At 35.6% G+C, this 25,083-nt stretch overlaps 1 protein-coding gene across 2 annotated transcripts in view; it reads left to right on the top strand.

Moving 5' to 3' along the window:
* PIEZO2 (piezo type mechanosensitive ion channel component 2) overlaps positions 1 to 25,083 on the top strand; it is a 564,998-nt gene that overhangs the window by 517,724 nt on the left and 22,191 nt on the right. The window contains exons 40-48 of one of the 2 annotated variants that reach the window (XM_044666881.1): positions 90 to 257; positions 3,287 to 3,706; positions 5,559 to 5,817; positions 8,941 to 9,123; positions 14,495 to 14,747; positions 16,943 to 17,075; positions 21,693 to 21,840; positions 21,942 to 22,156; positions 24,125 to 24,283. In XM_044666881.1, coding sequence (XP_044522816.1) covers positions 90 to 257; positions 3,287 to 3,706; positions 5,559 to 5,817; positions 8,941 to 9,123; positions 14,495 to 14,747; positions 16,943 to 17,075; positions 21,693 to 21,840; positions 21,942 to 22,156; positions 24,125 to 24,283 — 1,938 coding nt within the window. The remainder of the gene's footprint in view (positions 1 to 89; positions 258 to 3,286; positions 3,707 to 5,558; positions 5,818 to 8,940; positions 9,124 to 14,494; positions 14,748 to 16,942; positions 17,076 to 21,692; positions 21,841 to 21,941; positions 22,157 to 24,124; positions 24,284 to 25,083) is intronic. The other variant, XM_044666889.1, reaches the window with a different exon arrangement.

Below are 25,083 nucleotides of genomic sequence, written 5' to 3'. Positions count from 1 at the left end.
TGGCAAGTACATTCATTAATTGATCCATGTGTACATTCATTTATCATTGGTGTTTAATACTGTGTCTTTGTAACTGTTTGCGCTGCTAGCTGCTACACTGAAGCAACCATGCTGTTCTCAAGGCAATCCACCCTTGATGATTTAGATGGACCAGAAACTGTTCCTAAAACAAGTGAGCGTGCCCGACCTAGGCTTCGTAAAATGTACAGCATGGATATGTCCTCTTCATCAGCTGACAGTGGCAGTTTAGCATCAAGGTGCTTAACTTGTGCATGCTTCCTTCAGTCATTTTACAACACTCCTCCTCCTCACCCTCCCTTATTTATGTCTTTGCTCTCATGTGTGGTTATCATTTTATTTTGTTTTGTTTTGTTTTAAATCGCACGTTTAAAAAAAGCATAGGCACCATCTTTTCTGGGGCTAACAGTTCCCAAGATCATAATTTGTGAAATGAGTCACTCCCTTGATTTTGTCTGGAATGTTTTTTTTAATCCTTATTTTAAAGATTGTCTTATTTCTAACTAATTCAACTTTTCCTTCCTTTTAAGAAAGGTTAACTGTGAAAGAGGCAGTTTCTTTCATTGATTTAGAGGCTTGTTTGAACCATCATAGGAAGAAGAAAAGTATCAGGAAAGGGGAATAATGTTTTTCATGATTTGCTCATTCAAAGTTAGATAGACATTAGGACATGTTCTGGAAAGATGCCATATTTGGTCATGTTTTAATGGACCAGGAATAAACTTGTCTACATTTATATGCTTGAATAATATAAAAGTCAAATTGTGTTTTATCCTTGTTTTAAAAATAAAGTGCTGTAACCTGAGGACAGATTATTCAATTTAGCTTATCCTCGAACCAGGCTACTTGATGATCTTGCTGTTTTCTTACTAATCTTACCATAAAGAAACTTAAATTTGCAGTCCTTTTCATGCAAGTTGAAGAAATGGAGCACCCTCTAAAATTTGGTAGAATCCAGAAGTGTGAGATAGAATCTAAATAACTAAAGTTTAAAATGACTCCAAAACAAAAAGAAAAAATAGCTTTGTTTATTTACAGTGAAAAACACTGTATTGTCAGATCCTTGGAGTTTTTTGTTATTTTTTTTTCTCACAAAAGAGTTTTATGAGAACTATTCTATAATATGTTGATACTTACCAGGCAGTTAACAGTCAAGGTTCAGTCCAACAGAGTAATGCCCAGTCCATTCTATATATTGCCATTCTCACATGGGTTCTCTAGGTATTCCTTGCCTCCTCAAGACACAAATGCAGACAAATTAGAAGTAAAGTCACAGACATCAAGGGCCACTGAAAGTTTGATCAGGTCCTGGACTAACTCCTGTGATCTGAACTTCCCTCAAGGGCTGAATCAATTTCTAAGCCCTCCTAGGAATTCTAGTCCAACCTCAGGTAAGTTTTATGAGCGATTCCAATTGGCTTGTACTTCTAGAGACTTCCCATATCACAAAGACCAGGATAAGAACATAGGAAAATGCTGAAATTCTAAATGAATCCCCTGGCCTCAACCTTTAAAAATTAAGACACAGACCAGGGTGATCTCTGAAAATCCTGCGATGGGCCAAGATCTAGGTATGTAAGTCAGCCTACCAGATGCACTCACTGGTCTAATATTTTTTCATTTTAGCATTCATTAAAACTCAGATTCCCAGAACATTTTCTTCTTTGAAGGAGTAGAGGAAGAAGAGGGATGCTAAGAGGGCATACCACTTATTGCAATATCATAACTGATCATTTTTAAATATATGAATATGTATCTATAATTAGCCTGCCTTGGGACCTGGAAGGGAAGAGTGGGAAAAAGACCAAAAAAAGAAAGCTGCCATTCATGTATCATTTTAAAGAACTTTTCAAAGGACTTTGCAAATATCTTGTTTGATCTTCACAACAATCCTGGGAGGCAGGTGCTATTATTATCCCCATTTTATAGAAGAAAACTGAGGCAGACAGAGGTTCAGTGACTTGCCCAGAGTCACACTGGTAGTAAGTGTCTAAGGCCAGATTGAATTTAGGTCTTCCTGATTCTAGGCCCAGAACACGCTGTCCACTTACCAGGCATGCTTAGGCAAGAAATGGAAACATGAGCAAAAAGAAATCTGAAGTAGAGAGGGGACTCTGAAGAGAAAAGAAATAGAAATGATCCCCAGAAAAGGAAGCCTAGAAGAAAGATTTAAAATAGAGTGAATCAGTCAAGGAAAGAATGAAATAAATGGTTTAATAGTAATGAGGGAAAGGGTAGAGAAGAGAGGCAAATTGAAAGCAGGCCAATGGCAAGTCAGAAGGGAACATAGGTCCAAAAGGTATAGAAACCAAGTTGAAGAATCAGTGTCATGTTTTAGAAAATTAACAAGGCAGAGTGGGTCTAGATGAGGACAACCAGTATGATGTGGGAACTAAAAATCAGTTCATACAAAACTCAGTGAACACATGTTTAGCTACCTTCAAGTACTTAAAAGGCTTCCATGGAAAAGAGAGATTGGACTTATTCTATATGAAGCCTAGGAACAAAACTAGGAGAAATGGGTGGGAATGAAAGAGAGGCAGTGACAGATTTCAACTTAAGAAGAAAAATCTTCCCACGATAAAGAAGTGTCTAAAAATAGAATAGGATCTCCCAGGAGACAAACAGTTGCTAACGATCTTTGAACGGAGTGAATATATATATATATATATATATATATGAATGGAGAACCTGAGAAGCAGAATAAAGGAATCTAGGAATTCCAAAGTAGTTTGATGATAAGAAAAGTGCACACACCATCATTGATTGTAGTCTGGATTATGGTATGCCTTCATGATAATCATTTCCATATAGACCTATGTGTGATAGTTACATGAGGCACATACCAAAGTGCAACTCAGTCAAAACATTCTAATTAGGACTGGCAAGGTCTCTGCTTTCTGTAAGCTGTGTATTTTGAAATAAATATATGGGTCAGCATAATGCCTTAATCTGGAAGTCAACATTACTCTCTATGAATCACAGGATAATTCAAATTATTCATTAACAAAATGATGATTTTGCATGAACTACATTCACTCATTAACTTTTGAATTTGGGAGACAATTCTGCTGTGTGCATTTTCTACCATACAGGGCTTTCCAGGATATTGAAGGATTAAAGCAAATAGGGTGATACATATTTAGGAAAGTGCCTTGCGATTTTTAAAAGGAGTCTTTCAGTATCTTCTCTTCAAATCAGTAGAATGTTACAAGCAATCGCCATGTTAATCCCAAGTATTTTTTGCACCTTCTCTTTTCCCTGACAGTGAGCCCACACAATGTACCATGCTATATTCTCGCCAGGGGACGACTGAAACTATTGAAGAAGTAGAAGCAGAGCATGAAGAAGAAGTAGTGGGCCCCCTACCTGAGCTAAAAGATGAAGAAGATGATGAGTACGATGAGGACTCAGTGGAGGTAGATCTCACCTCAGATGCTGAGTTGCCACAGTATTCTACTATGGACACCATGGATACAATGGATACTGTGGATGGGGATGTAGAAGCCCCACCTTCCTATAGCAAAGCAGTGAGCTTTGAACACCTCTCCTTTGACTCCCATGATGTGTCTGATGATAAGAACCACATGGTAGTGAGTCCAGATGACAGCCGGACAGATAAGTCGGGGTCAAGCATTCCACTACCACTGACACATGAGCTAACAGCCAGTGAGCTTCTTTTAAACAAGTAAGAACTCAGAAAATATATAAAACATAATTTTTGAGACTTTCCAGCAACTTCACTCTCTCACCTCACTTTCCTTCCTCACCACCACCACAGGGAAAATTCTAATAGTTAGATATAGGAATAATTTCTCAAGTCTTTTTTTCTCTAAATAGAGAATGGGGAACGTCAGTGTTAGGATTTTACCTTCCTGAGTATTTTAACTTGAAAAGTGTCCTGTTTATCCTGGCCATGAATGCAAGCTAATTCAAGAAATATGCAGTAATAAAAGTAATTAATTTTAGAACAAATCCAACTTTATTTTGAGCACGTTGTCTCGGAGGACTTACAAAACTTCTTTAGGAGACCATTATAACATGATCTTGAACTAGTATTCCTAACAAGGTGATTTTGGTTGGAGCCTAAAATTGTTTATATTCAAGGCCTAGTATCCAAATGAAAAGTGAACAATTCATTTCATCTTTCATCATTTAGATAAAACATTCTTATGAACGACTGACTTTTCAGTGATTTATTTATTTCTACTTTTCATCTGAATACTTTGGGTTCTGTAGATACAACCTTAGAATGATACACACTAACTCCTCCAAGGGAACATCAGAAGTCTGTGCCTAAAAAAAATTTTTTTAAGTTAAGGATTACTAATAAGTTAAGAATAAAATTATCTACATAATTGTTGTGCTATGATCTTGAAGAGAATTTTTTTAAGAAAATTAATCTTTATGCTATCAGATGACTTTTCTTAGCCATGTTGAATGTGAGAAAGGTAGAAAAAAATATTACTCAAAGTTACAGATTTTTCTCCTAATGCAGCTCTATAAATTATTCTAAGGAGGCACACCAAATAATAACAACTAGAGGGATTCACTTATTTTGGTCAGAATCTATAACTTCATTTTTTCCTAATTTTAGTTCATTTATTTCCTAATGATGAAACTCTCTTTATCAATGTGGGTCAGAAATAAATCCACAACTAATGGTCTTAGAGAGATGATTGACTTGTCTAGGATCATACAGCCTGATTGTGTTAGAGGCAAGATTTGAACCATAGTCTCCCTGACTCCTAGATTTTCTCTCATTCCAATAAGCCATGTGCCAAATTCATCTTTTCAATTGGTTCTCAATTTGAAAACATTTAGTAAATGCTGACTATCTCTCAGGCATTATACAAAGAATTGGGGAGACAAATAAAAAACTAAGGCTGCCTCTTCCCTCAAAAAGTTAATTTCTACTTGGAGGATACACACAAGTAATTACAGAATATGTATATGTGCGCACGTGTTTCTTTCCACATATGTTTTTCTAAATATATAGAAAACAAATAAGAAGTTATAAATTGGAGGAGAACCAAGAACTTACAGAATTTTTAAAAAAGCATGTTGAAGAAGGTAGTAAGTGAGCTGAACTGTGGAAGAAGAGAGGCAACTAGGTGGCTCAGTGGACTGAAACCCAAGCCTAGAAACAGGAGGGCTAGGGTTCAAAATTGGCCTCAGAAATACTTCTAAGCTTAACCCCTATTGCGTAGCCCTTTTGCTCTTCTGTCTTGGAACCAGAATACAGTACTGATTCTAAGATAGAAAGTAAGGATTTTTTAAAAAGAGAGAAAAAGAAAAGAAAAAAGGAAAGCAGGAAAAACAGGAATTAGTTCAGAATAAACAAACAAAATGAAATTGAATCTTTTATGAGTTCAGCATCTTGACCTTTCTGCTTTCCCAGATTTGTTGAAATACTAAATTCCAGGAGAATTTATATCTAACTTCCCAGCACAAATTAAAAATGTCTGAGAACATAAGCATTTTCAAATGAAAATTAAATTAACTTTTTCTCATGATGTTTGGGTTTACTTATTTTGCAGGATGTTTCGTGATGAAGAACTAGAAGAGTCAGAAAAATTTTATGTTGATCAACCCCGATTCTTGCTCTTGTTTTATGCTCTCTACAACACTCTAGTGGCCCGCTCAGAAATGGTGTGTTATTTTGTGATTATCCTCAATCACATGATCTCAGCTTCCATGATTACCCTTGTACTTCCTATCCTTATCTTCCTCTGGGCTATGCTGTCAGTCCCAAGACCCAGTAGGCGTTTCTGGATGACAGCCATTGTATATACAGAGGTATGTAAATTCTTCATGTAGTACCTATATAGTACTTAGAGCTTGATTTTGTTTTATGTGTTAGTAAGTTCCTGAAAAGATGTGTATAAAACAAATATGTGAGCAGATGGTCTTCGGGATATAGAACAGATGTGTTACAATAAAACTAAGTAAAAAAACAAGATTCCAAACATCCATAGACATTCATAGATCATTAGGGTTGGAAAGGACTTTTGGCATCATCTGGTCCAACTCTAATTTTATAGATGAGAAAACTTAGACCTAAGAAAGTTGAGTGATTTGGCCAACATCTCATAATTTAAGTCTCAAAACTGGTGCTAGGAATATAAACTCTTGATGACTAATCCAGTGCTCTTTCTACTATATTTTGCTGACTTCCAGTTCAAACTCTGAGTTAGCATGAGGTTAGTCTGCTTGAAGACCTTAACTCCGTGCCTAACCCTCGTCTAGAGGGGTTGACTAGTCTCTACTTCAAAAACAAAAATCAATGCTCCATTAGAACGAACTTGAAACTCCTTTTCCAATACACTCTAGATAAATGATTCTCAAAGAGTAGTCGAAGGACCCCCTGAGGATCACCAAGACCCTACAGAGAATCTGCAAAGTCAAATCAATTTTCATAATAATTTGGTTTTAATTTCTAATATGACAAATGTCAAAATATATAACCCACATTTAAAAAAGCTTTTTGGGGAGACCTCAGTAATTTCTATTTTTTAAATCCTTACTTTCTGTCTTACAATCAATAAAGAATATTAGTTCCAAGGCAGAAGAATGGTAAGGGTTAGGCGATGGCAGTTAAGTGACTTGCCTAGTATCACACAGCAAAGAAGTATCTGAGACCAGATTTTAACCCAGGACCTCCCATCTCTAGGCCTGGTTCTCAATCCTAGTCACACCTAGCTATTCCCTTTCTAATTTCTAAAGGTGTAAAGAGGTCTTGAAGCCCCAAAATTGGAGAACCACTTTTTAGATTGATCAGTAGGAATAGAACCTAAGGGTATCAAGCTGAAGCTGTTTATACTACACAACCCATCCCTTTTTTCCTGCCCCTGCACCAAGAAAAGTAGTCTTACCGACAGAACGAATCAATTTTGATGGATTAAATTTGTTGACTGAAGATTGAGATTTCTTTCAAAACAAAATTTTAGAAAACATAGATTCAGTTAGTTCTCAAATTTATCAGTTCTATGCCTAGAAATTCTATTACTCAAATTTCCCTACAGTGCAAATATGCTAGAAATTGGTTCTTTTTTTAGCATGATACACTTGTTTTTTTTGTTTTCTTTTCATAATAGATTTGCAAATATATTTGGAGAAAGAAAATTTAGCGTCAAATCTCAGATAGAGCATTTATTAGCTATGAATCAAGGTCAAGTGACTTTACTTCCTAGAGTTGTATAAAGAGGAACCCTAAACACAGTTTCATCCATTGTACATAAAGCAAAGAGACATACTTTGTAGCAAACCAGATGGAACAGGTATTTCAGGTCTGAATTAATTTATCAAGTATTCAAAGTCTCAGATTCCCATGAAAACAAATGAAAAGGAATGAAAAGGAGAAACTATGGCATGTATGATTTCTTTTAAACTTTCTGTCTGATTTTCATTGGGTCCTTCCTGATTATCTTAGGTTCTGGATGAATGAACCAATGCTAACTTTTATGGTGGGCTACCTCTTCCTTGAAGACTCCCCTGATCACCTCTCCACCCAATTAGCAATTATCTCTACTTCTCCAGATAGCTCACACCAGTATTTGACCTGTTGTAGACATGTAATTCAATTTAAGATTGTATTACAGTTATATTTGTATTTTTTCTTCCCTATACTAGATTCTGAACTCCTTGAATAGATAGATTCTATTATTCATTGTTTCTTTGTGACCCCAGGAACTAGCATCTTGCCTTGAACATGGCAGCTGCTTCATCAATATTTTCTGAATTGATGTGAACTAGTGCTTGAGAAAGTTTTTGTGTTGTTACTTTCAATAATTCCACATCATTTAAAACAAGTCCCTTAACATTATTCAATTGAAGGTAATAAGCTGTCACAAATATTTGAAATTTGAGTCACAGAAGGATTAGCCAATACCCAGGTTTAATATAAGGAGAAAACTCTTAGTCATCTATAGGCAAGTACGACATGAATAAGTTCAATTTACAGCTTATCCCTAAAATTAATTTCAGCTTTCTCTTCTATATCTTTTATAACTAGAAAGGCAAAGCAGAAAAATAAATTTGCTAGAATTGCATATACTTTTGAGTTTCAAAAGGTGGCTTGAGGAATGAGAGGCATAGCAAAAGTGTAGTTTTGAGAACTCTTAGCTCCAGAATCTGCACACAAATGATAGTAAATAAGTTGAAATAGATGATATTATAAAATCATAAAGATAAATACTACTATCCTCTCAAAATTAGTTAATTACTGCTGTGAAACATTCAATCATCATGGCATTATAGCATTGTGGCAGTGCTAGTCTAAGCTGCATAAATAAATCTGTGAAAAAAAGAAATTTAGAAGGAAGGGAGAAAGGAAGAAAGAAAGGAACGAACAAACAAAGGAACGAAGGAAGTAAAGGAAAAACACAAAAAGTTAAAAATGAATAATTTAAAGAAGTGACAGACATAATATGATTCTGAAACCAACTTACCATGGCTGTTCATTAGGGAGCCACTTGTTTGAAGAAAGCATTATTCTTCCCATTAAATTATTTTGAGGGGATGGGGGCACACCTATGACTACTGGTTTAGGGAGCTTCTGAATGGAAACTTTGCATTGACTGACATTAACAGCTCCTTTATAATTTATAGTCAATAGAGTTTTTTGGGAGTACTCATAGATGAAATGAATTCTCCATTATTACAAAATTGTTTTGTGTAAGAGGCAGAACTTGATTCTAGGTCTTCTTGAAGGCAAAGTTAGCCTGATAACCACTATACAACACTACTGCTTTTAAATGCATAACCTGTGAAAATTATAATGTTTTTATCTTACACCATTCTATTAGCTACTATAATAAAAACTAGAGAAGAATTATTTCCATTGTTATTATTACTCTGCCATATAACCAATGGAATTTAGAGAATATACCTTTCACTCACATCTCTACCATTTCCATATAGGTGGCCATTGTCATCAAATATTTCTTCCAATTTGGTTTCTTTCCCTGGAACAAGAATCTGGATTTCTACAAAGACAAGCCATACCATCCTCCAAACATCATTGGAGTGGAGAAAAAAGAGGGTTATGTGCTTTATGATCTTATCCAGCTCCTGGCTCTTTTCTTCCACCGATCAATTTTAAAGGTATTATAAGCAATACTATCCTTCAATTACAACCAAACAATCCTTCCTCAAGAAATAATATATTTCCATTAATGCCATGTGCAAAAGGAGGTAAGAAGAGCATAAAAGACATAGTGTTTGCCCTTGGGAAGTTTACAAGGCTGTAGAGAAAGAATAATTACAAAAATGAAGAAAATTAGATGGTACAAGGCAGTATTATTGCTATTATTATTGCTTATGCAATTGCTTAGTTATGAAAAATAGATTATAAATGTAAATGAAGTTCACAGGCAGGATAGCACATTGTGAGCTGAAAAATCTAAGAAAGTTCATGGGAGAGGTAGAATTTAAGTTAAGTAATGAAAAATGAGTGAAACTTGCACAATGAGTGAAAAGGGGATTTATTTCAGGAAAACAACATGGGCAAAGGACAATGGAAAGGGATAAACATGAATGATGCACTTGGTCATATACCAAATTTTATTGTATTTGTTTATATCTCCTTTTCTGAAATATTTTTTTTAATATGGAGCACAGGAAGGAGACTTCCTTCCCTGGAACAAGGACATCGTGTTGGAGAACAATAGAAGATAAACATGTTGTGCCACATTATAATTGATTTTATTCGGCAAAATGAAAAGTTTAAATTAAGTGCTATAGACAGTTGAGAACTGCCACAGGTTCTTGAGTGGGGAATTGATGTGATGTAAGCCGTGTTGTAGGAGAATTAATCTAAAAAGCATGACATAGCAATTAGAGAGTGGCCTTTGAGTCACTTGGTTCAAGTCCCTTCTGATACATTCTGCCTGTGTGACCCTAGAAAAATTACTTGACCCCTCAGTAGCCAAGAATAGTCTCTAAGACTATAATTTTCAGAAGAGTTTGCAATATGAATTAATTAATCATGTTTTCTAATTAGGAATTCCCAATAATGATGAAATCATAAGTCTAGATGTCACTCATATGAAACCATCTGTTCTGTCACTTTTTATGGTGCAATAATATTTCAATACATTCATATACCACAATGTGTTCTACCATTCCCTAATTGTCTAAGAGGTGATCTAAGGCACCCCTTTGATTCTATTTATTTTCCCTTCTCCCTCCACCTTTTTAATCCCCTCTTTAAGATTAGAAAATTGTTTTGCTTGCAATGTCTTTCCCTAGTATTATCCTACCTCTAAATCTCACTTTTTTCACTTTTTTCCAATTTCCATGTTTTTCTCTACTGTTTGATATATTTCTATACCAAACTGCATGTATGTTCAACCTTCCTTTCTCTGTTTAAGATAAGAGGATTTATCTGATCCCCACTCTCCCCAACTCTTTCTTCCTCTATGTATGCATATTCTTCTCACATACCCCAATTATGAGAATTATCAAGTTCAATACATTCTTCTTCCTTTTCTTTTCATTACTGTCTCTCCTGTTAACTTCCCTTCTTTTTTCTCTCTTCAAAAGCTCAGAAGAAAGCCAGTCCATTTCTAGGCCTTTTGTTTTTTTCCCATGTAATGTGCAATACCCACTAAAGACATTAAGGTTCTGAAAAGAACCTTGTTTCTTCTCTTATTAGCATGTTAGCACTACATCATCATACAAATTCTAATTGCTCAAATTTACCTTGCTTAGTTTCTTTGAACTCTTGAGTTTGTATTTCAAAGCCCATAATCAATTCTGATAAACTCATTAGATATATTTACAAATCCTATATTCTATTAGTAACCTATTTTCCCCTATAAGATTATACTCAATTTTATAAATTATGCTTTTATTATGTCTATTTTGCCTTTTGAAATATTGTGTTCCTGTATCACCTCTCATTTATGATTAAAACTTACAGTTGTTGTCTGATCCTGACTATGATTTCTTTATACTTGAATTGCTTCTTTCTGGATACTTCTTTTTCATTTAAAAGCTTTGGATTTGGTCTGTGGTGTTGCTGGGACTTTAGCTTTTGAAGTTCCTTTAAAGAAGTGATCATTGGATTATTTTCCATCTTTACTTTGTCCTTTGACTCTACTAGACATGGGCAGTTTTCATGTATGGTTTCTTGAACTATAGTGTTAAGGCTTTTTTAAATTTTATTTTAATCATGGTTTTCAGGGCAGTTCTTTTTTTTTCGGAACTCAGTTTTATTTATTTATAGCTTCACTCATTCATTCACCAGACATCACAAATCTATTGCATCCATTGTTATTATGTTAGCTAAATGACAAATAACTTTCAGATTGATTTTAAAATTCTCCCTCCTTGGCATGTTTTCAAAGTTAGTTGTTTTGGATATTGGCTTACATTTTCTTGGTTTTTAAATTTTTCTTCATTTTGTTTTACTGTATCTTGCTATCTCGTGGAGTCATTGATATATTTTTTGCCTGTTCCAGTTTTCAAGGGTTCTATTTCTTGGGCAAGGTTTATCATCTTCTATACTACTTACTCTCCTTCCAATTCTTACTTCAACAATTTTCTTAATTTTTAATCACTTAAATTCTTCTATGTATTCATGTAGTCCATGTAAAAATTAATCTTTCCCCTTTGAGTCTTTGATAGCAGTTGCTATAGAAATGGTTTTACAATAATTGTTGTTAATTTTGAAATCTCTGAATTACTCATCTATTCAGATTTATTTTCTGAATTGGGAATTTACATGAAACTACATTCTGCCCCTTGCTGGGCTTTTTGGTGGAGTAGTTTCTTCTGCTGGGTGTCACCGGGGTTCTGCTAAGTTTTTTTTTTTTTTATGTTCATTTTCTGAAGCTTTCTGAGGTTAGTCTCCTTAGAATCTTTGCTATTTAGAGTGCTCAGTCTTTATGGTTCTCTCATGTATCTCAGGACTGAGTATTAGGGAGCTTGAAGTTCCTGGGCATAGGGTGTCTCAGTATGAGTGCTGACATAAGGTGCTGGTCCATACCATACTGGTAAATGCCCAATGCCCCTCCATTGTGCTTCCAAAGTCTGCACTCTAGAGCCTTCTGCCTGAAGTGGAGCTTTATCAGATGAAGACTTTGCTCTTGTGGCCTCTGGACACAGTGCCTTGTAGACTACATATTTCCCATCTCTGCTCATGTTGGTTTTCACCTTTCTGAAAGGGTTCCCTTGAACACAGGATTCTGGTAGACTTTGTGTACATTTCTTCAAGATGTAACTCACTATAGTTTTTCATTGAATGACTTGATTTTTTTGGTTTAGTGTGAACTTCAGGCCATTGCTGGAGTAGATATAAAGTAATGAGGCAGCCTAACTTCTTTTCAGGTCACCATCTTGGTCAAAAGTCCCCAGTAATATCATGTGCAACTAGTTTCTATGCTATTTTCTATATTTGGAATGTTATAGTAATGAATATGTAATAAATGTATTTTTGTACTGTTTCCCCATTTACAAGCATAAAAGTCTCTTAAAATAGATGTATGTGTGTATATGTAAACTATATATATATATACATATATATGTATGTATAACATATGCATAGATATAAATATTTGTGTTTTAAATCTATGGAACTGAATAATGGACTCTTCTTCTTTCTAAAAATATTAAGTTTTCTCCTTAAAAAGGACATAATAACCAAACTTCTCAATGAAAAAGGGGGCTTTATCTGTTCACTTCTTTGAAGAGATTGGGGACTATACACATATTCACAGAATGTTAATCTATTGATTACTTTTTCTGGCTGGTTTTTTTCTTTGTTCTTTGTTATAATTTGTTGTTTAGTCATGTCTAACTCTTCATGACCCTACTTGGGGTTTTCTTAGTGAAAATACTGGAATCATTTCCCATTTCCTTCTCTACCTCATTTTACAAATGAGGAAACTGAGGCAAACAGGGTTAAGTGACTTGCCCAGGGTCACAGAGCTATCTAAAGCCAGAACTGAATTCAGGAATCTCCCTGACTCCAGATTCACCACTCTATCTACTGAGCCATCTATCCACCCATTCTTTGCTACAAACTTCCCCCTTAAAGTTACCAATGATCTCCTTATTGGCAAATCAGATGACCTTTTCTCACCCTGATCCTTCTTGACTTAAGTGCAGCATTTTGCATTGTTGATAGCCTTTACTTATTGTATACTTTTTCTCTCTAGATTTTCATGACATTTCTCTCTCCTTTAATTCTCCTCCTGTCTTTTCAACTATGAGTCATCCATATTCAAAACCTCACCATGATCCTCAACTCCTCTCTCTCAGCCACTGCATATAGCCATTGCCGTTTCTACTTGTCATTTCCATTTTCACATCATCTTCCATACACATCACTTATTTTCTACTCACACAGCTGCCAATTCAGTCAAGGCTATCATCTCCTCCCACCTGGACTATTACAATAATCTGCCAAGTGATCCCTCTGCTTTAAGTCTCTCCTCATCCTCCACTCAGTTGCCAAGGTGATTTTTTTTCTAAAATATGTCTGACCATGTTCTACTGCCCTTCTTAATAAGCTGCAGAGGTTCTCTGTTACATCCAGTATCAAATATAAAGTCTTATGTTTGGCACTGAAACCTTTTTCCACTCCATCACTCACTACCTTTCCAGCTTTCTTATATTTTATTCTCCTCTATGTACCCTATGATCAGGCTCATTGGCCTCGTTGAAGATCCTTGTGTTGAGTATCCCATCTACTATGCCTTTGCAGTGGCTTTTGTCCATGCCTGAAATTGTCTTCCTTCTCACTTCTGCCTCTTAGTGTCCCTTCAAGGCAGCTTAAATCCTATCTTACAGAAGGCCTTCCCTGAGTCTCCTCCCTCCAATACTAATTCTTTCCCTCTCAGATTGTCTTCCATCTATATTTCATATATTCTATTTGTACCTGAGTAGTTGCATTTTATCTTCCTAATTAGAATATTAGTTCCCTGAGGTAAGGAACTGGTTTTGCTTCTTTGTATCCCCAATACTTGGGATAGTATCTTGCACATAGTAAGAACTAATAGATGCTTGTTGATTAATTATAGGATGTCTGGGTAGGAGAGAGGGAAGGGATATATTTATAATTTAAATTTATTTAATAACAAAAGTGATAAATAGAAAGAATATATTTTTAAGAAATTAAAACTAAGTCTTATTTAAGCCTATTCACCTAAATAGGTTAGGTGCTTTTTATTCCTCTACTCATCACCTTCTAGTTCTCTGTTACTCCTAGGGGCTTTGAGAGATTTCAAATGTAAAATATGCTGCACATTTATTTTTATATTTAATATTTAAATAAACATAATATATAATGTATAAATAAAAATTAATTTTAATTATAAAAATTAATTGTAAAATACAAACAAAACATTCAATTTGAAATTCTTCATTTGCTATTACAAGGTCTTCAGAATGATGTATGTTTGTTTTCATTTGAGCTATTGACTATCCTTTTATGCTACCATATGACTTATTACTCCCTGGGTTTTTCCAGTGTCATGGCTTATGGGATGAAGATGATACTGTTGATACTGGAACAAATAAAGATGACTCTGATGATGAACTCTCACTAAACATGGGAAGAAGAGATTCCTCAGACTCAATGAAATCTGTCAATCTTGCAGCCTCAGTGGAATCAGTCCATGTCCACTTCCCAGAGCAACAGGCGGCCATCAGACGGAAGAGCTCCAGCAGCAACTCACATCTATCCCACAGATCTAGTTTCTCCTCAAATAGGTCTAAGAGAGGTACCTGTCTCATTAATTCAGAACATGTAGTATATTCTTAATGAGCCTTTCTTGTAGGTACACTAGGTAATAAATCACAACTTATATTGGAAATGGACTTGGATTTGAAGACTAAAACCCTAAAACAACCATATTTTAAATTTTCTTTGGAAACAATTTTGAATTTCTTACCAGCAATGAATAGTTTGTAGTGATGGGAACAGCATAAATAGTGGACATCAACATGATGTAATATGAATATATTTAGTCTTTTGTATGGTGAGTTACTTTGAACTAAAGAACTCAAAATTATTTGCAAGTCAACTGATTAATCTTTAAAAAGCTATTTGAAATATGGAGTTGGCAAGCCTTATTTTGTTTATACTATTTTGCACTGTTGAGAATAGAGAGTGGGCCTTGGAATTAGGAAGAACTCCAGCCTTGCATCTTCCTGGGCAAACCACTAAACTTCTAGCCAGAGGCAATTTTCTAAGACTTTCTAACTCCCATATGAGTTCCTTATCTCTACTTAGATAAGTTAGATAAGGCTTCTTCCTATAATGAATATCTCTCTTCACCAATGAAATCACAAATCTAGACAAACAACAAGTCATCAAGCATTTATCTAGTACCTATTGGACCCTTAAATAATTGTGTTATTTTAGCACAAGCACTGTGCTAAATCAAGGGATAAAAAGAAAAGGGGCGGGGACGGAATTTCGTGATCTTCAGGACCTCAGGTATGAGGAAAGCAAGGAGACCTGTGGAGAGAGTAAAGTATTAAAAGACTGGAAAGGTAAAAAAGAGCCCAGTTATGTAGAAAGTAGGAAAAATAGTTCTAAGCAGGGAGAGATAAATAAGTATGAGTGGGGAATATGGAGAGGGTAATCTAGTAGAGAAGACAAAATGTAATAGAATCATTTGGACATTTAGAGCAATTTGCCTTCACAAGGAGAAAAATCACTCCTTCGTGTGAGGCAGGAATAAAATGATGGAATGAAAATGAGTGACATAAATTGAAGATGAGAACAGAAGAGGAGCCTCTTGGCAGAGAGCCTCTTTTTTTTTTCACTGAAATGAGATACGGTTCTCTCCTCAAAGGATGGAGGTGATGGGGAGTTATGGGATATTTGAGGAGGGATAAAAACATAAAAGTTGATTTGGTGAGAGGAATAGCGTATATGTTAGGGAGGAATAAAAAGAATCCTTTGCTGTAGTAAGGGAACTATTTGCTGTAGTAAGGAAATTATTAACACAAATATGTAGTGGATCAAATCAGTGAATATTCATTATATTCCTCCAGCTTTATTCAGCAACATATGAAAAGCAGCAAAGGCAACAAATGGTAGGAGTAATTCAACCCTGAGTCTTGGTACTGGGGAAAATCAAATTTTGAACAAATTATGATTTCATTAATATCCTCTCAACCATTTAGAATAGCAAACTTTCCCTTACTTCTTAGCCTGCATGATTTTCATAAAGTGCCCTAGGATTTAGGCAGCTAGGTGAAATAAGGTAATAGATTTAGAGTCAAAAAGGCATGAATTCAAATCCTTTCTCAAAGACTTATTATTTGTATAGTTCTAGGTAAGTCCCTTAACATTTTTTCATCTGTAAAATGAGGATGATAATAATAACATCTATCTCACAAGGCTGTTAAGATTTTAAGATCTTCCCAACATATTGAATATTTCATTTGTTTTTGCAAGTACCAATGTATCTACAGAGGTCATGTGCCTTATTCTCCCTGTATGACTGACTCTTTATTCTTTTTGTTATGAAGTATGAAGTTATTACATGTACATGTATATATTATTTGTTATTGAAGTATGAAGATCAGATATAGTCTAGAGAAACTACAATTCCTGGTGTGTCATTACTGCAAACTATTTTCTTTTTATAACTGCTGATGATGAAGATTTCAATAGCATTTTAGAAACAATGTTAATCCTCCTAGCCAGTGAAGTTATATAGTCATAAACCAAATTAAGTGTGTAGTTATTTTTGAAAGAAGAAGAAAGTCACAGATTTTTAATTCCTCTATGTTGGGAATACTCTGAGAAGATCCTTGAAGGTATCTACATCTACATTCATCATTCCAAAATATTTTTAACTCAGTTCAATAGTTCTTGAATAATACCACATAGACTTTGTATGACTAGATGTTGACATAAACCCTGTTTCTCACATAATGTTTGCATGCATCTTTGTTACAGGCAGCACCAGCACTCGGAACAGTAGTCAAAAAGGCAGCAGTGTCCTCAGCATTAAACAGAAGAGTAAAAGGGAACTGTATATGGAGAAGTTCCAAGAACACTTCATCAAAGCAAAAGCATTCACCATAAAGAAGTAACTGCAAATGTTTCATTCATTTATTTTCTTGTAAGGTTGGGAACTTAGCGTTAATTGTTTTATATGGATACAATGGGGCATGGAAAAAAATGCTTCCATTGCCTTGGGTGTAGCTCTTCTTATGACAGAGTATCATGGAAATACTAGACTGCCTTGATCAGAAAGGGAACTTGATGAATGTTTGCTCAATTACATTAGAAGGCATCAGTTATTGTTGTTGTTATTTATTTTTCAGTCATTTATTCATGTCCAACTCTTTGTGATTCCGTGGACCAAAGCACACAATTATCTCACAAAGTTTGACCAAGCTCATGTTCCTATAGTAGACTTTTAAATGAAATGTCCTGTAGACACAATTATTCTGTGGATTTTATTCCTATTATAATAGCTCATATTTTGGTAGCACTTAGTGGTTTCCAAATTGCTTTCCTCTCAAGGACCCATCAGGAAGGTAGAATATGTCTTGATCTCTATTTTTCAGATGAGGAAGATGAAGATAAGGGCCATTAAGAGACTTTCTCACAGGTACCTAGTTTATATGAATGAAAACCAGAAATCTAAGCCAGCCTTTTTGATCTCAAGACCAATGCGGTCTATAACACTCTTTGCTCTATACTTCCTCCTTTCCCCACAACCCTATGTGGCCAACAAAACAACTAACACTGGGGTCTCAGAAATCAATATGAACCAGGCATTAAAATCTAAGTACAAGTATTTCTTTTCGGCCTCTTCCACAGTCCGTGCGAGGATAGTGAGGGGTAGCAAAGCAAGAGTGTGAAGCAAGAAGCCAAAACTGAGGGAACTATAAAACAGAACTAGACACCGACAGTTAGGTGGCTCAGTGGATGGAGAGCCAGGCCTAGAGCTAGGGTTCAAATATAGCCACAGACACTTCCTAGCTGTGTGACCCTGGGCAAGTCACTTACCTAACCCATACCACTCTTCTACCTTGGAAATGATATATCATATCAATTCTAAAACAGAAGGTAAAGATTTAAAAAAAGAAACAAGAAACAATAGTTGAAGCATAGATCAGTAGCAAATAAACAGTCAAGTAAAACAGACCCACACATTTGCCACATCCAAAAAATGCATCTCATTTTGCACAGTGAGTCTGTTAGCCCTCTCCCAGGAGATGGGTTTCATAATTCATCAGCAGTCATTCCATAAGCATATATTAAGTGTCTGTTATGTGCCAAACCCTGGGTTAAGAACTAGAGATACAAAAAGAGGCAAAAGATAGGCCCTGGCCTCAAGGCTTCAAGTCTAATGGGGAAGATGGTAAGCAAACAAATACATAAACTAGCTGTAATTGGAATAAACAGGAAATAATTAACAAAGGGAAACCACTAGAATTAAGAGGGCTTGGAAAAGGCTTCTTGTAGAAGGAACAACTTTAACTGAGATTTGAAGGAAGCCAGAGAAGTCAGGAAGAAGAGATAAGGAAAAAGGAGATAAGGAAAAAATTTTAGGCATTAGAATTTCTGTTGCCCAAGAAAATGCTAAGCCAAGAAAATGTCTTGTTTGGGATTATTTAACAAGAAGACTACTATCATTGGATTGAAGAGTATTTGATGAGAAGCATGATGTTAGAAGACTGGAAAGTTGGAGGTGCAAGGGTAGGTTATTTATTAAGACTTTCCAAGAGGTGTTAATTTTTTTCATTCATTCTTTTTTCTTAACTTTCTAAAATCTTACAAACTTTATTTGATGTACTATTACTTTGGTAGTTTCAGATTTTGGATGACTTGATTATTAATACACTGAAGGAATATGCATGATCACATCAAAGGCTTATTCAGTTAAGATATTATTAAATTTAGATTTTTTTTTAGCTTTGTCTCTAATTTATTTAGTCAGTATACTTGCAAGTTAGAAACTGGCTCAAATTTCCATTTACGGATTAATATTTTTTTCTTGTCAGTTATAACATCAAGATGCAGGAAATTTGGGGAGATGTTTAAAAAATGAATGTTGGCTCCAGTTCTTATGAAGACATTCATTCTTTTTTTTTAACATTCATGTTTTATTTTTTTATTTGAAAATTTTTATTTAATTAATGTAGAATATTTTTCCATGATTCATGTTCTTTCCCTCTCCTCCTGCCATCCCCCCCCCCCCATAGCCAACAAGCAATTCCACTGGGTTTTACATGTGTCACTGATCAAGACCTATTTCCATATTGTTAATATTTGCATTAGGGTGATCCCTTAGAGTCTACATCCCCAATCATATCCCCATCAACCCATGTGATCAAGCAATTGTTTTTCTTTTGTGTTTCTACTTCCACTCATTCTTTAATTCATTTATTCTAACAGTGGTTTTGGAGAGTGAATTTTATCAGTAAAAATCATTTACCCATTTCTGTCCACCATTCTTTGTATTCATCTTGCCAATGATAAGCGTTTTTTTTCCTTCAAGGAGACAGTTAGCAGCTATTTTTACCAACCTTGTCACTATTCTTTTTTTTTTTTTCAATTCAAAACATTTATTTTCTCTCCTTCCAACCCCATTATCCCACTGAAAGTTGGAGAGAGGTGGGAGCAGAGGAGCAGACTTCAAGAAGCTTAGGCTGCATTGTAGAGAGTCAATAAAAGCACCTCCAACTGCTAGGTCTCTTTGATAGTACAGTTCTTTTTTGAGGATTAGACCATCTTTTTGTTAGTTCTTGACATTGCTTTTTGGGCTTTGGTACAACTGATACTCTTTAATGATGGGCTTGAATGATCCCTTTAATGCTCGAGTTCATCACACTGATAACTACTACAATATCTTTAGCATTCATTGAAGTGTGCTTTTGAAGAGTTACTCCTTTTTCATGTTTCTCTGGGGTAATATTCATTTAAAAACTGCAGAATTAAATCACAACAAAAACACATCTATATGTCAAAAAATATGGCCCTTGGCCGACAGAGAATTAAATGTGAAGAAATCCATCCAGTCTAATCCAGTGTGTTCATCTGCTCAAGGTTCATCATTCTGAATCATCCAGGTGTCAGTAGAAGCAGAAAAGTGTGACCATTGCTATCATGAAATGAAACCTTATCGATACTATTGATTTCACAAGTATTTTGCATACCACTTTATTTGACTAGGGGCAAGATGCTTAAATTTTCTTAATTTTAGGGCTCTCATATATAAAATGAGCATAATAATATGAAATGCCACCAATCTCACAAGATTGTTAGGAAAGCACATTATAAATTTTAAATTCTTAAGAAAATGGAACATAGTATTAAATGAAAATTAAATTCTTAATTTGTGTTGTTGTTGGGCAGTTGTTTCAGTTTTGTCCAACTCTTTGTGATCCCATTTGGGGATTTCTTGGTAAAGATACTGGAGTGGTTTTTCATTTCATTCTCCAGCTCATTTTACAAATAAGGAAACTGAGACAAGGAAGGTTAAGTGACTTGCCCAACATCACATACCTAAGAAATGTCTGAGGACAGTTTTGAACTCAGGTCTTCCTGACTCTAGACCTGGTGTTCTCTTCACTGTGCCACCTAAGTTCCCATTCTCTGGTACTCTTAACCTTTAGAGCTGTCCAAAAGTAGAAAAGGGCTGCCTCAAGAGGCAAATGTCTTGGGGGCAGCTGGGTAGCTCAGTGGATCGAGAGCCAGGTCTAGAGAGGGAGGTCCTGGATTTAAATCTGGCCTCAGACACTTCCTAGCTGCATGACCCTGGCCAAGTCACTTAACCCCCATTGCCCAGCCCATACCACTCTTCTGCCTTGGAACCAATACACAGTATTGATTCTAAGACAGAAGGTAATGGTGGGAAAAAAAAGAAGCAAAGGTCTTCCTTTTATTGTAAGTCTCCAAGCAAAGATTGGGTGAGTACTTGTTAAATAAGTGGAGATTCCTTTGGGGCCCAGGTTTGACTAGCTCCCTTCTAACTCCAAAATCCTATGACTCTTTAAAGAATTCAACCAACTCCAAATATGAAAATAGTTTTAGTTCAAACAATAAATCAGTGACTAGGCAAGCACAAAGAAGGTAATAGATTCCAAATACCGGAAGAGAATTCCAAATACAAGGAATGGGATAAGCAGGAATACTGGGGACCATTAAGGAACCATGAGAGCCTATAGTAGGTAAAATAACAAATACCTAACACATACCACTTAAAGTTTTCTTTATGCATAATCTCATTTAATCCTCACAAAAACTCTGGGAAGTAGATGGGATTATTATCCCTGTTTTTAAAATGAGGAAACTGAGAAGGATTAAGTTACTTTCCTGCACTCACAGGGCTAATAAAAGTCTAAAGTTTTTGATTGGAATTCAAATCTTCCTAACTTCAACTACTCTAGCCCTTCATATACTACTCCATCTCACTGCCTAGGTGGTCTTAGGCAAAGAAAACAGAAAAAAAACACCAAGAAGAACTTTGATTATAGAAGTTTCCTTTTCTCCTCTCTGGCGGGTTTTTGTTTTCAGAAACAAAACTTCACCCATGACTATTCTGGGATTTAGACATGGAAGTTGTTGTAAACTATAGTGGGAAAGCCATGGGCTAACATGGGAATGTCCTGACCCTCCCAGGATATAATGCCATGGTTCTACCTTTTATGACCTCCTTGACATCAGTGGGAATTTGATGCTTGCTTTTCAGGACCCTCCAAATATACGTGCCCATCCGACAATTCTTTTATAACCTCATCCACCCAGACTACAGTGCTGTGACGGATGTGTATGTGCTGATGTTCCTTGCTGACACTGTGGACTTCATCATCATTGTGTTTGGCTTTTGGGCCTTTGGGGTAAGTTTTCATCTTATGTTTGCTTGGAGTATCTTTACATAAAGGAAGCTTCTTTGTCAGGAAAATTTCATTTGGATGTTGTTTTCTTCCGTCTTGCCCAGAAACACTCAGCAGCGGCAGACATCACATCCTCACTGTCAGAGGACCAGGTCCCTGAGGCATTCTTGGTAATGGTGCTCATTCAATTTGGAACCATGGTGGTAGACCGAGCGTTATATCTCCGGAAGACTGTACTGGGAAAGGTGATTTTCCAGGTCATTCTTGTGTTTGGGATACACTTCTGGATGTTCTTCATCTTGCCAAGTGTGACTGAGAGGTAAAAAATAAAATTCTTTCCACTCTCTCTACATCGTTTATGTTCCAAGTCAATGTAGGCTTTAAAGAACCTAAGGTTCTCTATCAAAATGACTTTATTTCAGGATACTTCATGCATAATACACTAGGGTCAGAGACCTCTCTGACTTCAAGGCCAAGCTGCCAGTCAGGCAAAATCCAAAGTCTTGCGATTCCGAACCATATATTTGGAACTTGTTGACATTAAAAATTGATTTGTCCTCCTCTGACAGATATTGCTATCAAAATTTTCCTTCATCAGTAGCTCAAAGATAAAACATTTATTAATACTCTTTCAAGATAGATGGTCAAATCTATAAAGATCAATCAAAATGCACTCATCCATGAGTTTCTTCATTGCTATTCATAAGCCATCTACAAAGCACCTACTGTGTGCAGAGAACTGTGCTTGTCACTGTGGGAGACATAAAGTTTAGATAACACGAGTCCCCTGTATTTAGGGAGCTAGTATTGTGAACTAGTTGAAAGGGAGTCTTGCTAGAGGAATCATTAAGTAAGTATACATTTGTTAAACATCGTAAAGATTAAAATTAATATACAATAACTATTATATTTTATAAAGCATATTAATAATTGCAAAAGTAAAAAAAGCTAGTTAACCCAGTCCCGGTTGTGAGAAAAGAGAGAGAGAAAGAGGAGTTACAGAACTATATAAACAATAACGTGAAGACACAAATGTGGAGGCACGAGGAAAAGGATGCTGGGAGATGAAAGGAATTCTGAGGAACATAGTTCAAAAGGTACAAAATTTCCACTTATACAACATCTATTATATGCCAGGTCCTAGGCTACATACCAGGAATACAAGTACAAAGAATTAAGAAATTCCTTCTTGAAAGGAATGGGAGAGATAGTAATATACCTATGTGTATATATACACACATATACATATATATATAACATGTATATTATATGTATATAAAAATGTGTATAAAAAAACATTGGTTGCCTCCCCCAGAAAAACCTATCTCTTCTGATCATCAGAATGTAAATTCTGTACAAATTTATACGCAGGTATTTAGAGAGACAGTCAGACAGACAGACTGCCTGCCTGACTGACTTGGTGTTTCAAAAATTCTTAGTGTATTTTAAGCTACCTATATGCATATGAACACAGACGTGTATGCAGATATATACAAATTATAATATATAAGCATATATATACCAAGTATATATGTATGTGTAACACAGATATATGCCAAACATAGGCACATGTAACTATTTTAAAATTTTTTAACTTTGGTCATAAGATGCAAAATGGAGAGTGAAAGCCACTCATGGGGCTTGAAGGATGCTACCCTCCCTGTGGAATTAGGAAACACAGAACCTTTCAGACCTTAGCATCCTTCAAGTCCCATGAGTGGCCTTCGCTCTCCCATCCTACATCCTAAGACCAAAGTTAAAATGTTTTTAAAATAGTTCTTCCTCTCTTGGAAAATTTACTTTTGTAAAGCTAATATGCACAAACACACATGCAAAAATACCACTTACCGAAAAATAAAATCTTTTTGGGGGGGTCATGGGGGAGATAAAAACTCTTAAATGAAACAAGAACATTAGTCACAGAGGAGAATGATCGAAGATCTTGCCTACTCATCATTTCCTGTTTTCCTTTTTCACAAAATTTATTGCTCAGTTTTAACATGTCTGCAAAATCTTACATTCTTCCAAAGACTGCAAAAACAAAGCATCTCATCATTTTGCTTGAAACCATATTGCAACTTTTTCCATTGCTAGTGATTACACTAAATTCCTCATTGATTTGGAGCATGCATAAACTTCACAGGACCCTTCTCTGGGTCCACAGATCTGGAAGACTTCCTCTACAGGCCTTCTTCAACACTTTAAAAGATCTGTGACTTCCTAATGTTGAGCACATAGGCCAGCAGAGTATCTGCTCCTGCATTTTTCGATATATTTTTTATTCTAGGAAATTCAGCCAGAACCTGGTTGCTCAGCTTTGGTATTTCGTGAAATGTGTTTATTTTGGCCTGTCTGCCTACCAGATTCGCTGTGGTTATCCAACTCGGGTACTGGGAAACTTCCTCACCAAAAGTTATAATTATGTCAACCTCTTCTTATTTCAAGGGTAAGTGTTCTCAACTTTAATATATCTTCTTCAGAGAAGAGGTTTTCAAGTCAGCAGCCCTATAGGGGGGTAAGGGAGGGGGAACTCAGTACATAATGATTTTCGTGAATTTAGAGAAGGCCTGGGAAATTGGGAATTTATTTTGCTTAACTTAGATTATAAATATTTGATAAGATAATATCAATAAATTGATAAGATAAATCTTATCAATGTGGGAACTCTCTGAGAGTTGGTACAATTCACACATCATCTGGGCAGTTGACCTATATAACCTATGGCAACGAAATTCTCTAAATTCTCTATTTTGGATAATTAAGTACCTGATAAAACCCTTGTGAAATAGTCTTATCTATATTGAGTTGAAGACAAGGAGATTATCTTAATAGGATTTCCATCTTGTTATTTGCTAAAGGGCCCACTTTCTGAGGAGCAGAATTAGATGCACTTCAAAGAAATATAGGAAGTGAGGACTAGAAGTAATGGCTCGGCCATGTGAACTCAATTCTCTCTTATCCTGTTATGTTGTTCAAGTCCTTTCAAGTATCCACCATTGAGGAGCAATGGATGTTTCATACTAATTACAAGTTAGTTTTTGGGGAAGCACATTTGTGAAGATAACTTACACAATGTTATATTTTTTTCACTCACCAAAGTTACTCCCCCAAAGTACTTCTTTAGTTGATATGTACAACATGACTGATTCTCTTCTAGTCCTGGGAAGGATCTGGCTCAATGACTGCCAAATGGAGTATTTTATATATATATATATATATAGGTGTGTGTGTCTGTGTGTGTGTGTC

The sequence above is a fragment of the Gracilinanus agilis genome, chromosome 1, assembly GCF_016433145.1.
Source record: "Gracilinanus agilis isolate LMUSP501 chromosome 1, AgileGrace, whole genome shotgun sequence".
NCBI classification, from domain to species: domain Eukaryota; kingdom Metazoa; phylum Chordata; class Mammalia; order Didelphimorphia; family Didelphidae; genus Gracilinanus; species Gracilinanus agilis.
The sequence above is the reverse complement of the archived record's forward strand: the minus strand, read 5'-3'. Positions and strand labels throughout refer to the sequence as shown.